Below are 21,828 nucleotides of genomic sequence, written 5' to 3'. Positions count from 1 at the left end.
ATCAGGACTATGGCATGTGAGTATCGATCGTTGGATTTGTATGGAAATATTGTGCGCGAGGAAAAGATTTAAATCAGAAAGTGCAATTTGCTGAATATAATGAATCCAAACAACGACCCACAAAGGATGGAAGTGATTGATCACGACTGGACCTCTCCACCAAATATAAGGGGTTATGCTCGGCAATGTAACCCTTTCTCCAATTTACATTCTTCAAGGCAGCCATTCCCGAGAAAAGCAAGCACCAATGGTGCGCCTTGTCCCATAGTATGTGGTCCATCATAACCCTTCTATAATCGGGCAAGACTGCAACATGATGTAACGCATATGCCGGTCTGCAGCAACTGAATTCAGGCTCTTCATTTCATTGGTGCAATGGAGCGACATATCTGTGTCGACATAACGGCACAGGCTGAGTCATGGCCATACACTGTACACGTTGTCAAGTGCAGGCGTTGTGCGTCCGTTTTCAGCTGCAGTGGGTTGCAGTGCATCTATGTCCTGGTAAATGTGAATTTTTTATTGTGCAGACCATCCCCAATTATGTATCATCAATTATGCATCATATACCCTTGTGCCAGTCATGAAATCCAATCAGCGACATCATGCAGATTCTGGTGCAAGGGCTACGAATGTACACAAATGGAATACATTCGTCACCAAGACATTGAAAAAAATAATCCAGATAATTATTCGGCGGTAAAGAGATTTCCTATGTAACTAGCCGCGTTAACGAGGCCATTTCAAGATAACTACACCAACAGTCACAATTGACGTGCTGAAGCTCTTTGTTGGGCATCAGAAAACTAATCAACTGTTTCGCCCTCGCACTCTGTACAGTCCTCGTCTACTGTCCTTTGCCACAGCTCATCGGTCTTTCCGATCTCAGCGGTTACCTCGCCCTCGCATATCCCACAATCCTCTTGTGCCGTCCTTTGCCATAGCTCATCGGTCTTCCTAATACTTAGAAGAGGATCCGCCTCGGAATCTTGTAAATCTATGAGTACACTAGACACAAGAGGATGTTGGGCTAGATGGGGACACGCACTTTTGAGCTTGGGAGTTGGGGCCGCGGTAGCGACAGCGATCCAAGACAGGAGCAGGGCGACCTTCATTTTGTGATTGTGATAGGAAAGTTTGTGGAAATGTCAAGATGATCTTATTGTGGATTGTCGTAGATAGAGATGCAAAGATGAAAGAGAATTCATTTGTTCGAGGTATCAGTCATGGTTTATATACCTGTAGACAGTCCGAATTTCGCGAAACCTGCCGAAACGGAGTAAATGAGTCGTACTGCTTAAGAGGTTGCAGAAAATACAAAGACCAATGACAAACATGTGCCCGTACTCTTTATACGATGCTAGAAGGCTGATTGGCTTTCGAGGCGCCGATGAGACCACAACCCATTTGAACGGCAAATGTAATCTCCAATGAGGTCTATGATCGCCTTGTTTTAAATACACCCTTGTTGTCCGGTATAAGTATTTGTCAAGCTGTCGTTGGCACCCTGTTCCAGCAGGCATCGTACAGATGTGTCAGCCATTATTTCGACCCGATAGCTACTGAAATGCAGGGTTGGATTGCCACGAGATCCAGTCGTGATACTTTGGGGACTGGAAAGTGATATGCTGCCTACTATTGAATCTTTGTAATGCGAGATGAAGTCTCCGAGGCCCTTGCAATTCTGCATATGACACACTGGAATGATGAGTACTAAGTTCCCATAGCATGCAGTCCAAGTGAATCATGATGTCTGGACGATTGCTATTATTCACAAAGGTTCGCTCTCCCTTAGCAAATATGCCCCTAGGACCTACGCGCACGCAACTTCCGTCACATGCAGCAAACTTGTTTTCTTCTTCTTCTTCTTTCTTTTTTTAATCTGATCTCGGACAGGGGACAGACACGATGAACATTGCGGGATCCGTGCAATTCAACGTCGATTAAGTAGGAGACCAATGGATCTGAAAGCTCGGACTATAATTCGACAGGGATGGCACATAATGACGTGTAGTAGCTTTCACTAATATACGGTTCTATACACAATTGGGCGCTAATCAAATGCAAATGGTTGATGTTCTTGTGCCCTGGTGGCGTCGTCAAATGCAATACACCAGCCTTTGGGGCTCGTACAAGTAGGTATAGTTGTGTGCCCAATGTCACGCGGGCCTAACCATCTATGCGACATAATAGGCAATATGAGCCAACTCCAATCTAATCGCTCCTTAGCCACTCAAGCCTGGTACAATGCAAATCTTGTCCGTTCAAAGGATAGGATTGATTATCGTTCTGACGTTTTGACCTGTGTATCTACGTAGTCATTCTGCCGGGCGAGTGCAGTTTACTAAAGAATTATTGGTTATTTGCTTTTTAGAAGGTGTGGTGTTGTTGGGAGGAATTGGACAAGTCGTGCCGCAATGCACATGTTGCATGAAACAGGCTCGACAGGCGGATGAACTCCAATATCATTGCCAAGAGCGGCCCGGGATGCTTGCATGTGGATAATGGATCAAGGCAAAACAAATAAACGCACCAACCCGCAAATAACGGGTCAAGACTGTGGCATCAGGTAAGGCATATGCCGGGCGTAAGCATCTGATGTCAAAAACTTCATCCTATTGGTAGAATAAAGCAATCTCTCCATGTCGACGAAAAGGGGGAGGCTGAAGCGTGGCCATACACGAGGTCAAGTGCTTGACCATTTCTGGTTGCACTGGGTTGCAGTGCATCTAGCTCCTGACGAATGCCAATGTGTCCCGGTGCAGCTCGTCTCCAAATTTGAAACATATAGAGCCGGATTCGCTGTCAGTCATTGCATCCAATTAAAGATACCATCCAGGTTCTGAGGGCTGGCTTCGCCTTGTGCGCGTAACAGGTCATGAACAGACCGGGCCATTCAAACGTTGCCGGGATGCGTGTGGTGTACGAACCTAGGTACACCCGCGTTTGTTTCTCTTCCGGGCAATATCCGACGAATCAGGCAAGTCCGGATAACAAATCGCCTGCGCCAAGGTCCCACGTACGAATGTTCCATTTATTGATGTGTTGGCTTGAGTTGAGTATGGCTATACATTGCGAACGTGGCGGTAGTTTCGCACATGCGTTGGTGGGAGCAACCGATCGGACGCGCGCAATCTTGGCTTGCAGATGCAACAATAACTGGGTAGGTATCGGTGCGAGCCTTTGAGGCGGGTAAGAGAAAGGGGAACAGGCAAAGACCAAAAAATAGTCGTTATACCGAAACATCCGAAAAAGGGAAAAATGGATTTAAACTCAGTTTTAATGTTTGCGCCTTAAGCTGGTATAGCCGTAAGCATATGGCGATTTATATCCCTCAGCTTTTTTTATCGGTTTCATTACCGTACTAAAAGTCATTATAAAGTAAAAAGCCTTTTAGCGTTTATATATCCCTTTTAAAAATAAAAGTCGTTATGGTATAGATTATCCTCCCATGCATATAGGTCCTAGTTCGTGATCGTTTCCCTAAATTGCCATCTAGCCTGGACCCCACTTGTCATATCGTATCCTTTATTTACAAATGCATATATAGGATTTATAAAACACTGACACGAACGCTGATAAGGTGTAAGAGGTGCTGAGGAGGTCGGCATAAAATCCCTCATCCAATATTCCCATCGCTGCAAATTTTCCCGTATATTCAACCACACTACCTCTTTGTCTTTTTTCATCATTGGGAACTCCAATGCATCGCGGCGCAAGCCCCATGTCTCGTATGCACCACCAAGGATCCATTGCGTCAGCAGGGCCGCGTTGAGCGAGTCCACCCCTTGATGGCCAGTGTGTCGCACGTGCCGAATCCGTTCAATGTTGCGGCGTCCGATCAAGCCAAAGAACCGGAGCATGGCTTCTTGCCGTCCGTCAAAGATGCTGTGCGCCCAAAAGACGGGCATTGCTTCGGCGCGGATCTGGCGACAGGTCCAGACGAGGGCCGGCTCGGGGATACGCGGCTTGTGTTTCCGACGACTGATTTCGATCACGGTCCCGCCTAAAACGTGTCGCCAAATTTCCAGTCGCAACTCGGCTGGAAGTGCAAGTAGCAGAGAGCACGGTATAGGGTCGTGGCTGTTCATTGCTGATGTTGTAACTATATCAAATGTGTGTGCCGTGCGCTAATTTGGGACGTTGATGATGATTTGGTAGTATTTGTTTTGCTATACGAATTTGACGAGTATATGTAGTTAGTTCGTAGCTCCAAACAAGTATTATTTTAAATGAGTCACACGGCATCACCCCTTGCCTTTAATTCAGTAAGCAAAAGGTGGGTTATATACGTTAATTACAGGGTACCGGGACGTCAGGATTTCCAATACAGTGCCGGTTAGTGGGGTTTCTCCAGGCCTCAGCCACTAAATTCTCTCTGTTATCCTTGCTCCAGAATGAGCGGCTACAGGTACAGATATCTTTGGACCATGGTGAGCTTCTTTAACAAGACGAACGCATTGAAGGTTAAGAGCAGTAAACAGATGGGATTGATTTTTATTAGCCGTGAAAAACACTTAATGGGTAATTTCTAGAACTTAGTTCCTTACTTGGCCGGATAATCAGGCCAGTGTATAAGCAGTCTTGATAATATCCGCAATCTGATTTCGTTCGTTAGTATACAAAATTCCGCGACGCGAAAAAAAGAAAACAAGAGTCGAAACACTTACTTTTTCACCCTGTCCATATATCGTGGCCGTAGGGGCCGCCGAGATAATCATGGGCCACGCGCTAATGTCAATTACACGGAGCCCCTGTACACCATAGACCCTCAGTTGATCATCTACGACTCCGCCAAGATCTTGGGGCAACATTGCAGCAGTACAGCACTGGTGAGCGTTGCTGGGATTGATCTGCTGTCGCAGCACTGCTTTGATATCATCGTCATCCTGTATTCCCTCACCAAATGGGGAAAGCTCAATTGGTCCCAATTCTCTCATGGAAGGTTGGTTAAAAATGTCCCTGTGCTTGCGAAAGAGTGCCAAGGTGAAATCCAAGTCGGCGGGGTTGGTCATGGATCTCCAGTCGATCACAGGATTGGCCAATGGGTTGGTACTGTTGATGTTGATGGTGCCGCGACTGAGCGGTTTGACAAAGTACAGTGTCGCCGTCGTGGTTGTGCTCCAATGTATCTGCCCGATTGGTGACGAAGAACTATTCAGCTGCCCAAGAGTAATCTCAAACTGCTTCTTATAGCCATCCAGTACAGTCGAATCGATGTCAGACGGCAGGTAAAGAGCCGGATCCTCACTATCAATTTCGTCAACGATGCTTTGGCAGTCACTCGTGGCATTGCAGAGGGCGACCGATGCAATGTTGGTGCTCAATGGGTGAACAATGGTAAATGCGCCCAGACGCTGCTGCTCATATAGCTCGAGCTGCTCGGCACGATACGTTGCATTTGTATCAAGAGATCCTTGATTCGGAGTTACATTATTGGTGACTGTAATGTGAGCATATAGCCGGTCTTCAAGCGTCGCTTTACTTACAGTTGTATGAAATTGTTAGAGTCGCGTGGTCTTGTAAGTTTTGACCGACACCTGGCAGATCGGCCAATACTTTGACACCCAATGATTCGAGGCGAGCACGAGGGCCGATACCTGAAAGCTGCAGTACTTGAGGTGTGTGAACACCTCCAGCTGCGAGTAGAACCTCTTTTGTTGCCGTGACTTGTGAAACATTTCCGCCAGCACTGGGCAAATACTCGACTCCAATGGCCGCGGTGCCATTAAACAGAACTTTTGCGACAGTCGTGTCAGCCAAGATATGGTAGTTGGGACGCGCGTCCTTGACCCTATCATAATGATTGATGCGCGCATAGCTTCTCGTCCCGTTGACCGGGTCAAGGAAAGAAGACATGTAAAATGCCCCCTTGTTGTCACCGCCATTGGGGTCTGGTGCCTGACTGATGTTTGCATCAAGTGCAGCTCGCCACCAATTTTCTGAGCCGTCAGTATATGGAGATCAACCTAGACTATCTTCAAGAATCAGGAAATATCAACTTACCGCTTCCCGGAAAGTGATAAGAAGGATAGGATCCCTGGACCGGGCCAGAATGACCATGAACGTCATCTGCATACGAAATGTTTGCTTGTGCAGCATAGGTTGGATCTGGGTCTGTAAAATTCTCGCTCTTGAAACTTTTAGTTGACGTGCACAGGAATTATTTGGGAGAATGAGTACTACCTTTTTGAAATAGGGCAACATGTTGTCCCATGCCCAACCTTCATTGCCCAGAGTTACCCAGGCACTGTAGTCCTCTTTTCCCCCACGGGTGTACACCATTGCATTGACAGCAGATCCACCTCCTACAACACGACCGCATACCGAAGAGAACGAGATATTGTCCAATCCAATCTGTGGCTCACTTTCCAACCCAGGCCAAAAATACTGAAAGGGCGGGTAGTCTCCGGGGATCAACACATTGTCCTCATACTGATCGAACGGCCCGGCTTCAATAACCAAGACCGAGACTACATTGACATTAGCAATCGTCACATGATGCGCTGCATAGAGGGGTCATGCTAACCAGAGGAGTCCTCGGTCAGTCTATCGGCCACCGTCAGACCTGCGGGGCCCGCGCCCGCTATAATGAAATCATATTCCGCATTCACATCGCGACGTTCGATTGCAACAGCATGGCGGGGTATAGTGTTTCCCCGAGCAAGCTGTAGACAACTGACTGCCCATGAAAGTGTATGCAGAAGATTCAACTTGGGCATCATGGCCTCCTGCTGTTGGTATTGCCAAGATCAGGAATCAGATAAAGTAGAACTTGACAAGTTTTTGTGCGAAGAGGATGCTCTTCCAGGAATCTCGAATTGGCAGATGTTTTCGCTGGCTGCAAGGGCCGTCTGTCAGCCCGCATGACAGGGTCGCATTGAGAGGCAAGCGAGTGTTCCTTGATCACGTATTGAGTCAGGTCACAACGGCGCATTGCCTACCTTGTCTTTTGCCAGCCATCTTCTTTTTGCTGCTGCATCAGCATCAAGTCACCTTTGGGACAGCCAAGACAGCATGCAAATGGAGAACTCGTGCGAGGGGGGTATTGCTATTTCGTATAAACTCAAGCAATGCAGCTGCTTTGTCTATACAGGATTTGCCGATTACCGAGAGGTTCAGTCCCCTACGCAACGAATGCCATGGGTCCATATTGGCTAAGATACTAATAGCTAACAAGGCCAATTTCGTATGCCTTTATTTGCAGCGCCAGACACTGTGAGAAATACCTGCAAAGGGGGAGATTGCCGCCCATGTACCAAAATCCAGGATGACCGCTGGGTCGCCACATGGCTCTGAACTCGCCCTCTTCATCAAGGCCCCAAACATCCTTCAGTTTGTCGGCGACCTGATCACCAAACATGGCTCTAGCCTGCGTCCTCATATTTTGGTAGCCAGTAGCGAAGATGATTTCGTCTGCGGGTAGAATAGACCCATCAGCGAATTTGATGCCGTCTTTCAAAATCTCTTCGACTTCTTGCCCATGCTTGATGGCGATCTTGCCGTCAATAATGAGCTGGCTGGCTCCAACATCAATGTAGTAGCCGCCGCCACGTTGGTAGTACTTGTATAAAAGTCCCGCCCGACTGGGTCCCGAGTCGACTGCGAAACCGGCTTTTTGCAGGCCCAAGAGTGTTTCCTTGTCCCTTTCATTTTGGATGACGGCGAGTTCCTGGGAGAGCGACTTGTGGTAGGCAGCGACCTGACCCCACATGATGATGTCGGCATCCTCTACCGGCGGTCCGTCCTCGGAAAAGAGCGGCTGGAGAGCCGTCTGGACAATGGTCTCGGAGGAAACAACGCAGGTGGAGGAGCGTTGCACCATGGTCACGTCGTAGCCGGCCTTGTAAAAGTCCTCGGCAATGTCGTGGCCCGAGTTGCAAGACCCAATGACCACGGCGCGCTTGCCCTGCGAGTTGGGGACCGCGCCGGTGAACTGGGAGCTGTGGCATAGACGGCCCTGGAATTGCTCCACGCCTTTGATTGTGGGAAAGTTGATCATGCCCGAGTGGCCTGTAGCTTGAACAATGTGGCGTGGGTGAAAGGTGCGTGTTTCTTTCTTGTCGCCTACCTGTCGTTCAACTGTGACAGTCCAACGTTTGGCGCTGTCGTCCCATGAAGATGACTTCATTTCTGTACTTGTCCAGACATTCAACTCGAGGAGCGAGACATAAGCCTCAAAGAAATCGGCAAGCTTGTCCTTGGGTGTGAAGATGGGCCATGTATCGGGAAAATTGATGTACGGCAGATGGTCAAACCAGACGGGATCATGAAGTACTAGACTTTGGTATCGCTTCCTCCAATTGTCTCCAACTCTCGCATTTCGGTCAATCATGAGAGATTTGATACCCACCATTTTCAAACGGGCAGCAGCTGTGAGGCCACCCTGGCCGGAGCCTGCCAGACTTGTCAGTCGCTAGGATTGATGCAATTGGATATCAAGAGCAACTCACCAATGATCAGCACAGTCGGGTCGTCTTCTTCAAAGTTCTTTTCTGCAATTCGCTTTTCGAACCAGTTTTTGGACTCGGCGCCCCGAACACCACGCTCTTTGCCGTACGGTCGATTTCGACCTCGCGGCTCATCTACCCCAGACAAGGATTTCAAGCTCGTATAGATGGTCAAGACCTTCCAGTCTCCGTTCGACTGCGTCAACCTAACGAGTCCCCTGCCTTCTCCGACCGTGGTTGATACAGAAATGAAAAACATGATAGTATTGACTTTGCCGGCGGTATCAAGGGGAGCGCACTGAGGTGCCCGGTGAGGCAAGGCCGAATCGAGCGACAATTTGGTCACCCGGCATTCTTTTTGGAGGACATTGAGGATCTTGGCGGGCCCTTGTAGCGTTCTCAGATCCCAAGTCAGACAGAGATGATCGCGCCAGAATGAGGCGTCGGTGAACAAATTGGCCAAAGAGGCGTAGTCTTTATTCTCGAGGGCCGCATTGATCTTGCTCAATGTGTCTTTGGCCACATCCTCGAGCGACAGTCCATCGGTCTCGATCGTGGCAGGGTATTTCGCAGGAGATATGTTGCACGAGCCAGGCTCTACACGCTCATCGGTCAGAGTCTTCAACGTGCACTGAGCTGCGTCATCGATCACGTTTTCACCCATGGCTGTGTTCTTCGATATTGAGTGAAGTAATACAGTGTTGATTGATACCGCGAAGTAATGTTGAGTGTAGTCTGGAAGATTTGAGATGAATTCGAGAGCAGGTGATTGTGTTTAAGCCAAAACTTTCTTGTCTCCAGCTGGATGATGCGGGCGTCTTTCGGGGCAGTCCTGCACCGACATCACTTCGCCGAACATGACCTTATTAGTGTTCAACATCTCCACAAAGCTCCACCTTGGCCATTGCTTCTTCAAAGACAATTGACAGATCTACAATGGGGTCCCAGAAATACTCGGTCCACCCCATTTCCCAGCCACCCGATTATATATGCATGCACGACTTCGCTTATACAGAACTCTATTAATTTCTATAGTAAAAACAAAAAAATACTATATATCGCGTCCTTTTATTATGCAGATTAAAATCCAGTATACTATCCACGCGCCAGCTTTACGGCGGTAAGCCGTTTTTCTATAGAATTAATTAATTTAATAATATAACTGCTTAGAATTGCCTCCTACGCCGCATGCAAATAAATGGTAAAATACTTTGTATTTATTATATTTTTCTTAAGGTCCCAGAGCTCTGGGAATATCTTGCGAAGGTTTTTTTTAAGTGTTATCCATATTTATTCGATGGGGTTAAAATTTAGGCTATATAATGGCTAGCCTTCGTAAATAGCTATACCGTATTAAAGGAACCACTGCTTTATAAAATCCGATTTATAAATAAGGGTATTATCCTGCTAGAACACCTGCTAATTTTTATACCACGGTAGAAAACTTTCCTTTAAGCACTTTTAATAATTTTACAAAATAAATCTACGTTACCTTCCCTTAAAACCGGGCGTTAAGTCCCGGGTTATTATTATTAATAGGCTGCGTTTGCCTATATTTATACTATATACTTTCTCGGCCTAAATCGACCCCTAAACTATAATGGAAATATTGGCTTTAATATGGTTTTTAAGGTTTACAAATTCCTTTTTAAATTTCTCGCTCGGGTAACGAAAAACCTACGCGATTAGGCTCGAAGAAGAGTTTTGGCAAAAAAACTCGTCGGAGTAAATTATTTATATTATTAGCTATAGCGCGTCGATAACTTTATATACACGTACCGCCTTCACCTCGTTTAGGTTTTATAATCCCTAATATGCAAAGGCATATCTAGCCCTAGCGTCCTTTTTGGATAATAGGATTCTTTTTTAGGACCTCTATTTCCGGAGTTTTTCCTTTTAAAATTGCCGTCGCACCGTAGATTTAGATATATTAAAAAGTAAACCTCGGATTATATCTTTCTACGACGCGTTACGGTTCCTTTTGCAAATTATAAGCATGCTACGTCGCTAACGGTCCGTAAAACCTTTACGCCCTTTACTAGGTTTTTTTAAAAAAGATTTGTAAAATTTGAGCTAGTTTTTCTAGCGTTAAATAAAAAAGCGGCTGGTACGAAAGCGACGCGCGACTTCGCGTTAAGATATTCTATTATAATGTAGCCCTAACGCAAAGGCTTTTTTTTTCGGGGAAAAATCTATACCGGGCTTTTAATCCCGTAAAATGGGATTTAAGATTTCGTCTAGTTTATCGGCTATTTTAAACGTATTATGGTAAAAAAAAAAAAGGTGTAAATCGCGTATACCACGCGTAACGCGACTTTTTAAATGGGTGGACCGAGTAAAATTGATACCCCACTGTACCCTATAAGAATGCGTGTTCCCTCCGCAAACCGGCTGAGTGAAGCATGAATTTGGAGTAGATTTGGGGGTAATGGCACCCGCTCTGGGGCATCCCCGCCTCCCCCACATACAAAGGTGGCGTATACTGCGGGATGGCGTTGATACAACGTGCTATTCGGCCGACCGGATTCATTGGGAAATAAACATTCATGATAGTACAAATACAAGCATCCTCAAATATGCCAGCCTAGAAGCGGGGTTGAGCTGCGTGCAGTTTTATGTATAGTTGTCCGATCATAGGTCTTTTTGCGCTGGATTGAGATGACAATGCTTATGCTGCCTACCGTACCTATGTATACAGGCCACACAAGCAACGTTGAAGGCAATACTGGGCGTCGATAAGCCATGCCGGGTCTTGATGAAATCTCGGTACTCGATCAATGACTTGATTCGCAAAGCTTGACCATTGAGTAATGCTAGAGAACAGCATAGAGATCCATCATTATTCCGTTGAGTGACGTGTTGTGCAGTTCCCCAGTAGATCCATTCTTTGTCTATTTGAGTAGTGTACCAAGTACGTTTCCACTTTGATCGCTTCTACGACCCCCGCCTCAAGGCAGATGATATGAAATTGACTATTCTCGCGCAGCTGGATCTGTGCGGCATACCAAGAGTGGGAACCCGATGCGCCAAAGGGAGGGGGAAAAAAAAAACACTATCGCTTCACGAAGGAATCGTTGGAGTTTGCTGGCCTTGGTAACTTGGCTACATGCATATGAGCTTCCCTTGCAATCCTCCTCGTTTCCCCGCAAAAAGCCAGCTTTAGAAGTGCTATATTGCGAGGTGCGCCCACGCTAATAGCCAGCCGGTGACTCTCACATAGCAACCAGTTTTCATAAAATAATTGCTACAATCCTGGCATTCCATTTGAATACTTTTGAATCAAATACTAGTAACCTCACGATAGCAAGCACTTGTCATAAAAGGTGTGCAGCTGTTGGATACAGATGTAATGCAGAGGAAGATGTGTTGCTAATGTTTAACTGATCAAGTCTCCACCAGGACTTCCCGTCGCCAAAATTGCCGGTTTCGGAATTTTGGCCGAAAAATTACCTACCAAGGAAATGTGTAGAAAAAATCCCTTTCTCACAGTGACCCCGTAGAAGCACCATTTATCACGAGCACTATTGTGTGACAGCACATTGGTTTCCATTCTAGGCTACCGAAACTTTGAGTGGCGAACGGGTGGGATTCCAGGTCGTTTATTCGTCAAGAAGAAGTGTATAAGAATCCAAATCACGTTAGACATGTCCCCGCTCCCACGGAACTCGGGAGGTTATGGGGAAACCAAGGAGGTCCTATAAGCTTCAGGTCACAATTGTTCGGTCGATCAACTGTCCGAGTCCTGTGATCGGAGCTCTTCCCGGGCGTTGGGGAGGGGTCTAGAGAATGCTTTATCAATGTCTGCTATGCTATATCTGGATCTAGATTCGCTGATGCATGAAATCAAGTAGATAAGTCTACTTGACAATCGTAGCAGTATCTGCAGTAGTCATCGTCGATAACTTCTTCCTGCTTCTGTTAACCCTACTGCTTCATCGAGGACATGACTACAGACGACATCTCCAGCTCTCAGCCATTCTCGGTGAATGGCAAAACAGCTATAGTGACTGGAGCTGGGTCAGGTAGAGATGTCCCAGCTCTTGGCATGATAGATCTTCAATGGCTAACTTGGTATGTGATGTAGGAATCAACCTGGAGTTTGCAAAGCTTCTGGTATCCCTCAACTGCAATGTCGTGCTAGCCGATTTGGCTCTCCGTCCTGAGGCAGCCGAGTTCGTGTCCAAGTACGAGGCCAACAAAGAAGGCCCTCGGGCAGTCTTCGTTGAGACCAATGTTACCAAGTGGGCAGACATCACGCGCATGTTCGAGTTCACATTGGCCCAGTTTGGTGACTTTGACATTCTCTGCCCCGGAGCAGGCGTCTATGAACCGCATTGGTCATCGTTCTGGCACCCTCCTGGGTCATCAGAAAGTAGAGACAGTCCCGACGGCGACCGATACGCGCTGCTTGATATCAATCTCACGCATCCGATCCGGGCTACACAGCTCGCCATGTCGCATTGGCTGCATCCCCGGCCGTCGGCCAACTCCAAATTCCCCACCCCGAAGCCGGTGTCGCTGCAAAATCCCAAGCGCGTGATTCACATCTCGTCGGTTGCAGGTCAACTCCCAGTCTTCCGAGCTCCCATCTACGGTGCTACCAAACATGCCATCTCGGGCTTTGTGAGGTGTCTAGCACCAGTCGCAGATGTCGGTATTTCCGTCACCGCTGTCGCCCCAGGTGTTGTAAAGACGCCTTTGTGGACGGATCATCCAGAGAAGCTCGTCAATGTCAATGAGGGACAAGATGCTTGGGTGACGCCTCAAGAAGTGGCCGAAGCAATGCTCCAATGTGTACAACAAGAGCCAGGAGGTACCATTTTGGAGGTTGGGAGCAAATTTGTTAGGCCAGTCAAGGCTGTGAATGACCCCGGCCCGGATCTTGATCCGAAGCGAGGTCTGGCGACAAGTAACACAGACAAGGGAAACTCCATGGTGTGGGAATGGCTTCAAGACCCCAAGTTTTGGGGCTAGGCTTTAGCGGTATAATTTGTGGCGTTGACGAGGTAATGATATGGTCGTGTTTCCACAAATAGCATGTACGAGGACGCTGTAGCTGTTGAAAAATTGACCCAAATACCACAAAGATTGCAACAATTGATTACAAGACTTGCATCAGCTCTCAATGGCAGTCTCAGTGTCTTCAGCTTGAGCAGCTTTTGCCTGATGGGTGGCCATGAGAGCCGTGCGACTTTTGTGCTTCAAGCCACGACGGTGGCGTTGGCCGTTGACATGCTTGTTCCATTGATCTTCTGTCTGAAGTGTCATGTTGCAGACCTCACAAAGCCTTGCTTCGGCCTTTGGCTTGTTTGATGTATCTTGAGCAGCATATGTGGAAAGAACTTCTTTGGCGGTTTTAGAGACGGATGCAGGCTTTGGAAGTGCACACCCGTCAAGATACGCTTCCATGATATTCGAGGCGGGTATCAATACATTGGGGGCGAAATCTGATGCCAGTGAGCTGTCCAGCAGATACAGGTAGTCGAGCGCACCATGGTGTTTTAGCTCGGGAATGGTCTTGAGGCGAAGCCATCTGAGTTGATACCTTGCGTACTGGCGTGTTGCAATCTTGGTCAACTCCATGTTTTCAACTTTTAGCTTATCCAAGGTATTTATGTCCTCGCCATTGTCCTCAGCCAAAAGGAATGACTCGAATTGCTTGAAACCAATAGATTGCCAGATACCACGGGTGCGGTCAACTTCAACTCCTGCAGCAGTTTTCATACGAAGGTGTTCATGAAGCGTTCTCACTTCACCTATCAAGCCATTCTGCTCCATCTTGTCCACTCGCTTTTCTAAGCGTTCTTTGAGAATGTCTGGGTTTGCATAGACCCAGAACATCAGGGCATCCCAGGATGTATTCTCGGAATCTGCAGCTCCCTTTGCTCTCTGTTGCTCTTGATATATGTCTGAGGCTCTTTTCCCGGTGGTCAGAAAGATCTCCAAGGATCGCTTGATTTTGCGCCTGTCCTCGGGATGCCACCGGGCGCCCATGACTGGGTCAACTTCCTTGAGCTTTTCAAGCATGTTCTCTGTCGGGCCCGCAAGGATCGGATGCATTTTCTCGATTTCCAACTGTGCTGTGAATGTTGATTCATCGTTCTCATCTGGTGAGTCTACAAGACTGTTGCCAAAAAGAAGAGAGCTGATATAGTAGTGCGTCCCGCCTACAACGATGGGCAACTTGCCCCTACTGCGAATCTCACGGATAAGCTTGCTGGCTTCCCTGACAAAAACGCTGACTGTCCAGGTTGGCTCATCAACATCGACCATGGCTAGCAGGTGGTGCGGAATGCCGCGTTGCTCTTCATCAGAAATTTGGTTGGTGATGATTGGTAGACCCCTGTACATCTGCATAGCATCTGCATTGATGATCTCTCCATTGAACCTGACGGCCAAGTCTACCGCGAGCTAAACATTTAATCAGACTCAAATGGTTCCAATGGATTTATAGTGGCAAGAACAAGTGTATCATTAGGAGTATAGTAACATTGACTCACATCTGACTTTCCCGTGCCGGTGGTGCCCATGATCGCCACAAGGGGCTCCTTTGGACTTTGGCGATTTGAAGACATGCTGGCGACATTGCGGACCCTGGACAATTTACAAGCCAAAATTGGTTGCTGCAGTGCAAAATGACCAAATACACTGCAGCGTCTAAACATGAATTAAGACACGATTGCCGGTAAAGAAAAGAGTCACACGATAACAGGAAACGTCTTGCTGGTTCTCCGGCCTTCTCTGTCCACGTCTCGATCTTCTGAGATCCTTCAACAACAAACAATTGGCGCCAAAATTAGCATGGCAAAAAGGCAAAAGGACCCTTGGTAAGAAATGCAGCCAATGAGAATCCAGGGTTAGGATGCTTTTTTTCAGGACACAGTGCACTGACGGTTGAGGCTCAAAATCGGACAAGTCCAGTATTGGGGCAGAACGGGACGGAATAACCTGCAAGGAATCCGACAGGGTGCGCGGTTGAGAAGGTTCCTTCAGCTTGGGGCGTTGAGCTTAAATCGCAAGCATCCGATGGATCTCCGCAAAGAAAATGTCTCAAGGATTGGATGAATCCCATGGAAGCCAGAAGCTTGCCGAAGCTCAGAGCTCCGATTCCACGTTTTCAAGGGTCTGAGCAGTTTGCCCAGTGCCATTAGCTGCTGCTGGCTGGTGGGAGCTGGAGGCTGACTTGCGAGTCACGTGCATCTCCACATATTTGGAGCACCCTTAGAAAGGGGACACATCGTCAATTTGGGGGAGAAGGGAGCCGCCAAAACTGCCTGTGGCTTTCGCTTTAGGCATGGTCCATTGGCGACCAGGGACTGGGACCCGACTGGGGCTCACTATTTTTTAATTGAAGCCAGATCTGTTCATGGCCTCCAAACCCCAGCCCAGCACCAGCCCAGCCCATACTAAACCTCGTGCTGCTAGTCGCGACGTAGCCTTTCTGTCCTCTCCTTTCTACCTCCTCACTCTTTAAAGGCACATCGGCATCTCGCGACTCTCCCTGCTTCTTTTTCAATTGGGAACGCAACAGGTGTCGCTGTGAGCGGGTTTCTTCTTCTCTTCTTCCTTCTTAACTTTTACTCTATAGTATTTCCCACAGACGCATCGCCACCATGTCGAGCTGTAAGTCCAAATCCCCTCCCCATCGAGGTCCCAATCACCACCAAAAACCCAAAAGCAATCTTGCCTCTCTGTGCATCGCATCCGGCTCTGTAGCGGCCTTTGAAGCTTCAGAGACTTGCGAGGACCTTTGCGACGCGCTTTCCCCTGTCATTTGAAGCCATTGAGATGCTGGAGACCACAATGCTTACTCGCTTCCCTCGTTTGCAGTACGATTCCTCGACCTCGTCAAGCCATTCGTGGCCTTTCTGCCAGAGGTGCAGCAGCCCGAGACCAAGATTCCCTTCAACCAAAAGTTGATGTGGACTGGTCTTACCCTGCTCATCTTCTTGGTCATGAGCCAGATGCCTCTCTACGGTATCGTCTCGTCCGATACCTCTGATCCTCTTTACTGGCTGCGCATGATGATGGCGAGTAACCGCGGTACGCTTATGGAGCTTGGTATCACGCCCATCATCACCTCCGGTATGGTCTTCCAGCTCCTCGCTGGAACCCACATGATCGACGTCAACCTCGACCTCAAGTCCGACCGTGAACTCTACCAGACTGCCCAGAAGCTGTTTGCCTTCATTCTCTCCGCCGGTACTGCCACTGTCTACGTCTTCAGCGGTCTCTACGGCCCGCCCAGCGACCTCGGTGCTGGTATCGTCTTCCTCCTTGTCCTGCAGCTCGTTGTTGCTGGCATGATTGTCATTCTCCTCGATGAGCTCCTCCAGAAGGGTTACGGTCTGGGCAGCGGTATTTCTCTGTTCATTGCCACCAACATTTGCGAGTCCATCATGTGGAAGGCTTTCTCTCCCACCTCCATTAACACTGGTCGTGGTCCCGAGTTCGAGGGTGCCGTCATTGCCCTCTTCCACCTTCTCATGACCTGGCCCAACAAGCAGCGTGCTCTCCAGGAGGCTTTCTACCGCCAGAACCTTCCCAACATCATGAACTTGCTCGCTACTCTCGCCGTCTTCGCTGCTGTCATCTATCTCCAGGGCTTCCGCGTCGAGATTCCCGTCAAGTCCAACCGCCAGCGTGGTGCTCGTGGCTCCTACCCCGTCCGTCTGTTCTACACCTCCAACATGCCCATCATGCTGCAGTCGGCTCTGTCCTCGAACATCTTCCTGATCAGCCAGATGCTCTACTCTCGCTTTTCCGAGAACCTTCTCGTCCAGCTTTTCGGTGTCTGGGAGGCCAAGGAGGGTTCTGCCCAGCTTTCCGCCGTTTCTGGCCTCGTCTACTACATGTCTCCTCCCTTGAACTTCAAGGATGCTCTCCTCGACCCTATCCACACTGCTGTCTACATCGCCTACATGCTTACTGCCTGCGCCATCTTCTCCAAGACTTGGATTGAGGTGTCTGGCTCCAGCCCTCGCGACGTTGCCAAGCAGCTCAAGGACCAGGGTCTTGTCATGGCTGGTCACCGTGACCAGAGCATGTACCGTGAGCTCAAGCGCATCATTCCCACTGCCGCCGCCTTTGGTGGTGCCTGCATTGGTGCGCTCTCGGTTGCTAGCGACCTGATGGGAGCTCTCGGCTCCGGTACCGGTACCCTTCTCGCTGTCACGTAAGTTACTTTCAAAGACTCTTTTCCTCAAAAGAACAAAATAACTAATTGTTTCTCTGCAGCATCATTTATGGCTACTTCGAGATTGCAGCCAAGGAAGGTGACCTTGCTGGTATGAAGGGCATGATCATGGGCTAGTTATCCGAATGATCTCCCTCCGGTCCGATACCAACAACTACATATTCTCGACCAGTGAACACGTCACGAAAATCCGATGGTGGGCCATCGAGTGTACAATGTAAAGGGAAAAATATAAAAGTGCATTTACGTAACAGGAAGGCAAGCGTGCATATAGGTGGCTTCTGTCTGGTCTTGTCTCGCCGTGGCCCATAATTGGTGACGAGTGCTACTGCGCACGGGAGACATAGTGTACACGTTCACACAGTGTCTCCAGTTAGGAATTAAAACCTCTGTATAATTACAAACTCGCTAGACTTTGGTGACTCGCAAACCTGTAGTGCATTATGACGACCCTTTTGCCAAGCATCATCGACAATATCCATGGATGATGTCAAGCTATGGGATCCTCTGTGAGACTACTTATTCTCCACTGGTCTTTCCTTGGCCTTGTTGTACAGTCTCACTCTAGTTTTTAGGTCTTCCTCGGCACTCTCCAGCGTGGCGTCGTACACACATAATACTCTGACGGACGGACCTTGCGAGCTTGGGCATTCTTGTGACGTGACAGCTAAGGCGAGCGGCCAGAATCCGGCCCGTGCTGACGACTTCTTTTCGCCGGTCGACCTCCCGCCGTCGGGCGTGGAACATTTCTTGTAGGCGCTCGTGGCTGTTCATCGTCGGGCACGAGACCGCGTAGTTAGAGCAAGGAGGGCGGACAATAGGACTATCTGGAGGCGGAAACATCAAGGTGAGTTTGCTCATTGGCTGCTTGATGACTTCCTCAGTCAGCGCGTCGTGCGGCATTGCCTTGTCCACTAGGTTGTTAAAGTCTAGAATATGGTATTTTGGAGAAAACTTTGAAAGAGTGACTGGGGAAGTAACGAAGAGGTCTTTCTTGAATATCTGTCCAACTTCGCCTTGATCATTCCAGCCAAGGCCATCTCAACTTCCTTGTATGATCGGAAAGGGCATTGTCGATAAATTGTTCTCCTTTCATGATCAATTCGAACATGTAAAAGCCATCCATATCCATGTCGTTCAGGCAGCGGGGGCCTTTTCGTCAAACTATATCCGAGATTGTGCGCCTAATCTAGAATCATCAGGAGACCCTCACCTCTATTCATGGATCTTGTCCATACCGAGTAACACTCCTCTCAAAATTGTGAGCCGCTGAATAAGATGGGAAGTTCTTGAAATAGGCTTGATATGATATCCGTGTCGACAAGAACTGGCGGTGGGGAATTATATTGACGTTGTATCTGGTGCCGGCAGCTGTGGAAGGCTGAAGATGGTCACGACTTGTCGGATCCCACTTCATGTCGAGTATCTTGCTTGGTAGCTCTGGTCTTGACATGGGCTCTTCACCCACAACACAATTAGCTCCAATTTCTATGTACAGAGTAAGGGTTGCGCACATGAATAACGGGGTTCTCTCTGCCACCTATCAATATGCTTGAATTGGCTGTGGCTGCGCAAAATAAACGTCCATTTGAGTGATACGCGTTGTGTCCCGATTTGGGCGTGTTTCGTCATTGGAGGCTTTTGCATCAAGTGGATTGTGAAACCTTGGAAAAATGTGAGGACTCTCGTCAAATCTATAAATAAAACTGTTGAACATTACCTTGTCTTTATCGGTACCCTGTTTGGATTATCTAGTTCCTAAACATTCCTCATTCTACTCGAGACCAAAGGTGGATAGTGTCAAGTGTCCAAAGCTCCAAAAATAAGAATAGAATCAAATTTACAGTGAATGATGGCTGACAAGAGAGGCATAGAGACATGAATAAAGGTGTGGAGAGTAAAATCATACAAAATACATGGTCTGGGGTTTGATCTTAGTCCACTTTCTATGGGAATTATCGGTACCCGCAATAACATTACCGTCAGTTCAGTAACAACGAATCTCTACACGTAATTCGACTTAGACGAGCACATACTCCTGACATTGGACTTTCCATTGCCTTATGGCCATTGGGAACCCGATCCCTGTAGAACCCCTGTTGTCCAATCCCAAAGCTTTGCCGCCAGCGCATTGTCGCGCGTGAGTTTCCCCTCCTCACCAGGTTGACCTATAGGCTGGTAGTACCGGCCGCTCTCGACGTCTTCACTGAAGCTGCACCAAAGCTGTGTCTTGGCACCCTCCTCGCTCGACACTCCCGTCAACCAGACAATGGGTCTGACGACGAAATACCATGGAAGCCAGTGCACTACCTTTTCTCCATCCCATATGCCGGTCCTAACACCACCTGGCTGGAGCGATACTGACTTGATTTGCGGATATCTCTTGGCCAGCTCATGTGCGAAGAGCGTCTTGGCGAGAGCGGCCTGTGCATAGAGCGTCACACCGTCACGGTTCGCCATTGACGTTTTTAGCTCATCAAATAGGATGCCCTCTGGCGCTGCACGGCTGTGCAGGGCTGAAGATACAGCCACGACTCGGACGTCGGAGTCGGGACGCGCCGCAGTCTGCAGCAGCTTGGGCAGGAGAAGCTGCGTCAATAAAGCGTGACCAAGATAGTTTGTCGCGAACTGCGTTTCGTAGCCATCCGTCGATGTGGCGTACGGCACAAGACCGATGCCAGCATTTAGCTGAAGCACATCTAGGCGTTCGGCCTCAAGGTTCACTTTGGCCGCAGCAGCCTTCACTGACTCGAAACTCGACAGGTCAAGGTCCAGAATCTCTATGTTGGCTTTCTCGGCCGCTTTTAACGTTGCCCTGATGCGAGCGACCGCTGCCTCTGCTCTTGGGCGTGATCGTGCCCCGAGATAGAGCTTTTGTGGGTTGTGTTGGGCCAGTGCGGCAAGGGTAGCCTCTCCAAGACCAGAGTTACCACCTGTGACAAGGCAAACCCGTCGGCTCAAGTCTGGAATGTCGGTCAATGGATTGAAATTTGGCTTGTTGCTAAATGGTAGGAAGTAGGACAAGGGCCGCATCTCTATATGAGCGCTTGAGAAACTGGGCGATTTTTTGGTATTGATATATTGCGGGACGAAAGATATTTGGATCTTGCACAGGAGTTGTTTCTCCATAGGTGCGGTCTTGTACATTGTTGTATCGGAGGTAGTGTTAAGCAAGTCTGGCAAATCCGACAGCCGCAGGGACTCCGACAGGGGTGCGACATAACGCAAAGGCATTACATTGCTCAGCACGAATAATTAGTGGTTCCTTCGAGGCCTAGGCTACCATTCGTTGAATAACTCATTCAGCGTAGGCATAGATTATGTAGCTGCTCACGGTTTTCGTGATGATATCCGGATTTACCGGCCTATAATATGAGAGAGATTGAAGCAAAACCGTCAAGGCAGACTCTGAAGCAAACTAACAACCCCTGCCTTTCTTATCAGCAACAGTCCATGGTAACGCCTCGTAGAAACATAAAATTCTAGGATCTGGTGCTCACAGCCGTTTCGCTCCGTCTCATATACAAGAAAGATAAGAGAAAGGGGTATCGGAATAAGAGGAACTGGTGAAGCTCTGAGTCAAATGCAAGTTCTCCTTTGTCTCTCTTCATCCTGATAGGTAGGAGACTGGGCTATTGGATTTTGGCCTAGATAGTATCCAAACTTTTTAGTGACTGCTTTCTCAACTATATTTTCTGCCCAAATCAAGGAAATGTCATTGTAGCCAGCTTTCCGAAATCTGAACAAAACGTCAGTACCTTGAAACTCCTCACCATATCTTAAGCTATGGAATGTTCAATAAGATTGAGTTATCACTGTGTGCTACAGGAATCGTCCTGTGACACGTGATACAGTTGGTTGACACTCAACAGAAAGCTGAGCCATCCCTTGATTTGTGGCTGCGTTCAGTCTCATGATCTTGTATCATGCCGGGAGTCAACAGCTTTTCAAAGAGGTCGTTCCTAGATTTGGAGAAAACGGAATTATATGCTCTGGTGACGTACTAAACGAGAGGGACGATGTCCGGATTCGTCGGCAATCCCAATTACTCTAATATGACTGAATAACAAATACACAATAAGAAACGCCAACAATGATTTCGATTTTGTTCAAATCGCCAGAATCGGCAGTAAAACAATGGCCATAGACGTTGTTAGCACTGAAACGGTTTGCTACATCGTA

The 21,828-nt window shown here is 48.1% G+C and overlaps 7 protein-coding genes across 7 annotated transcripts; 2 read left to right on the top strand and 5 right to left on the bottom strand.

Moving 5' to 3' along the window:
- Positions 1–806: 806 nt before the first annotated feature.
- On the bottom strand, positions 807–1,115 carry PFICI_03605 (uncharacterized protein; the record flags this gene model as incomplete). Its single annotated transcript, XM_007832186.1, has 2 exons — positions 807–988; positions 1,049–1,115. The coding sequence occupies 2 exons, from the start codon at positions 1,113–1,115 to the stop codon at positions 807–809; spliced, it is 249 nt and encodes an 82-aa protein (XP_007830377.1).
- A 3,447-nt stretch (positions 1,116–4,562) lies between these two features.
- PFICI_03604 (uncharacterized protein) lies at positions 4,563–6,722 on the bottom strand (the record flags this gene model as incomplete). Its single annotated transcript, XM_007832185.1, has 6 exons — positions 4,563–4,601; positions 4,671–5,443; positions 5,490–5,942; positions 6,007–6,133; positions 6,187–6,473; positions 6,530–6,722. 6 exons carry the CDS (start codon positions 6,720–6,722, stop codon positions 4,563–4,565), a joined length of 1,872 nt encoding a protein of 623 aa, XP_007830376.1.
- Positions 6,723–7,165: 443 nt separating this feature from the next.
- Positions 7,166–9,114, bottom strand: PFICI_03603 (uncharacterized protein; the record flags this gene model as incomplete). Its single annotated transcript, XM_007832184.1, has 2 exons — positions 7,166–8,397; positions 8,454–9,114. 2 exons carry the CDS (start codon positions 9,112–9,114, stop codon positions 7,166–7,168), a joined length of 1,893 nt encoding a protein of 630 aa, XP_007830375.1.
- Positions 9,115–12,393: 3,279 nt separating this feature from the next.
- On the top strand, positions 12,394–13,424 carry PFICI_03602 (uncharacterized protein; the record flags this gene model as incomplete). Its single annotated transcript, XM_007832183.1, has 2 exons — positions 12,394–12,472; positions 12,535–13,424. The coding sequence occupies 2 exons, from the start codon at positions 12,394–12,396 to the stop codon at positions 13,422–13,424; spliced, it is 969 nt and encodes a 322-aa protein (XP_007830374.1).
- A 141-nt stretch (positions 13,425–13,565) lies between these two features.
- On the bottom strand, positions 13,566–15,025 carry PFICI_03601 (uncharacterized protein; the record flags this gene model as incomplete). Its single annotated transcript, XM_007832182.1, has 2 exons — positions 13,566–14,861; positions 14,951–15,025. The coding sequence occupies 2 exons, from the start codon at positions 15,023–15,025 to the stop codon at positions 13,566–13,568; spliced, it is 1,371 nt and encodes a 456-aa protein (XP_007830373.1).
- Positions 15,026–16,063: 1,038 nt separating this feature from the next.
- Positions 16,064–17,763, top strand: PFICI_03600 (Protein transport protein SEC61 subunit alpha; the record flags this gene model as incomplete). The annotated part of the gene is made up of 3 exons (XM_007832181.1): positions 16,064–16,073; positions 16,281–17,625; positions 17,688–17,763. 3 exons carry the CDS (start codon positions 16,064–16,066, stop codon positions 17,761–17,763), a joined length of 1,431 nt encoding a protein of 476 aa, XP_007830372.1.
- A 1,944-nt stretch (positions 17,764–19,707) lies between these two features.
- On the bottom strand, positions 19,708–20,793 carry PFICI_03599 (uncharacterized protein; the record flags this gene model as incomplete). The annotated part of the gene is made up of 1 exon (XM_007832180.1): positions 19,708–20,793. One exon carries the CDS (start codon positions 20,791–20,793, stop codon positions 19,708–19,710), a length of 1,086 nt encoding a protein of 361 aa, XP_007830371.1.
- Between the last annotated feature and the right edge of the window lie 1,035 nt (positions 20,794–21,828).

Source organism: Pestalotiopsis fici (assembly GCF_000516985.1).
Source record: "Pestalotiopsis fici W106-1 unplaced genomic scaffold PFICI_Scf_2, whole genome shotgun sequence".
Classification (NCBI taxonomy): Eukaryota; Fungi; Ascomycota; class Sordariomycetes; order Amphisphaeriales; family Sporocadaceae; genus Pestalotiopsis; species Pestalotiopsis fici.
The sequence above is the reverse complement of the archived record's forward strand: the minus strand, read 5'-3'. Positions and strand labels throughout refer to the sequence as shown.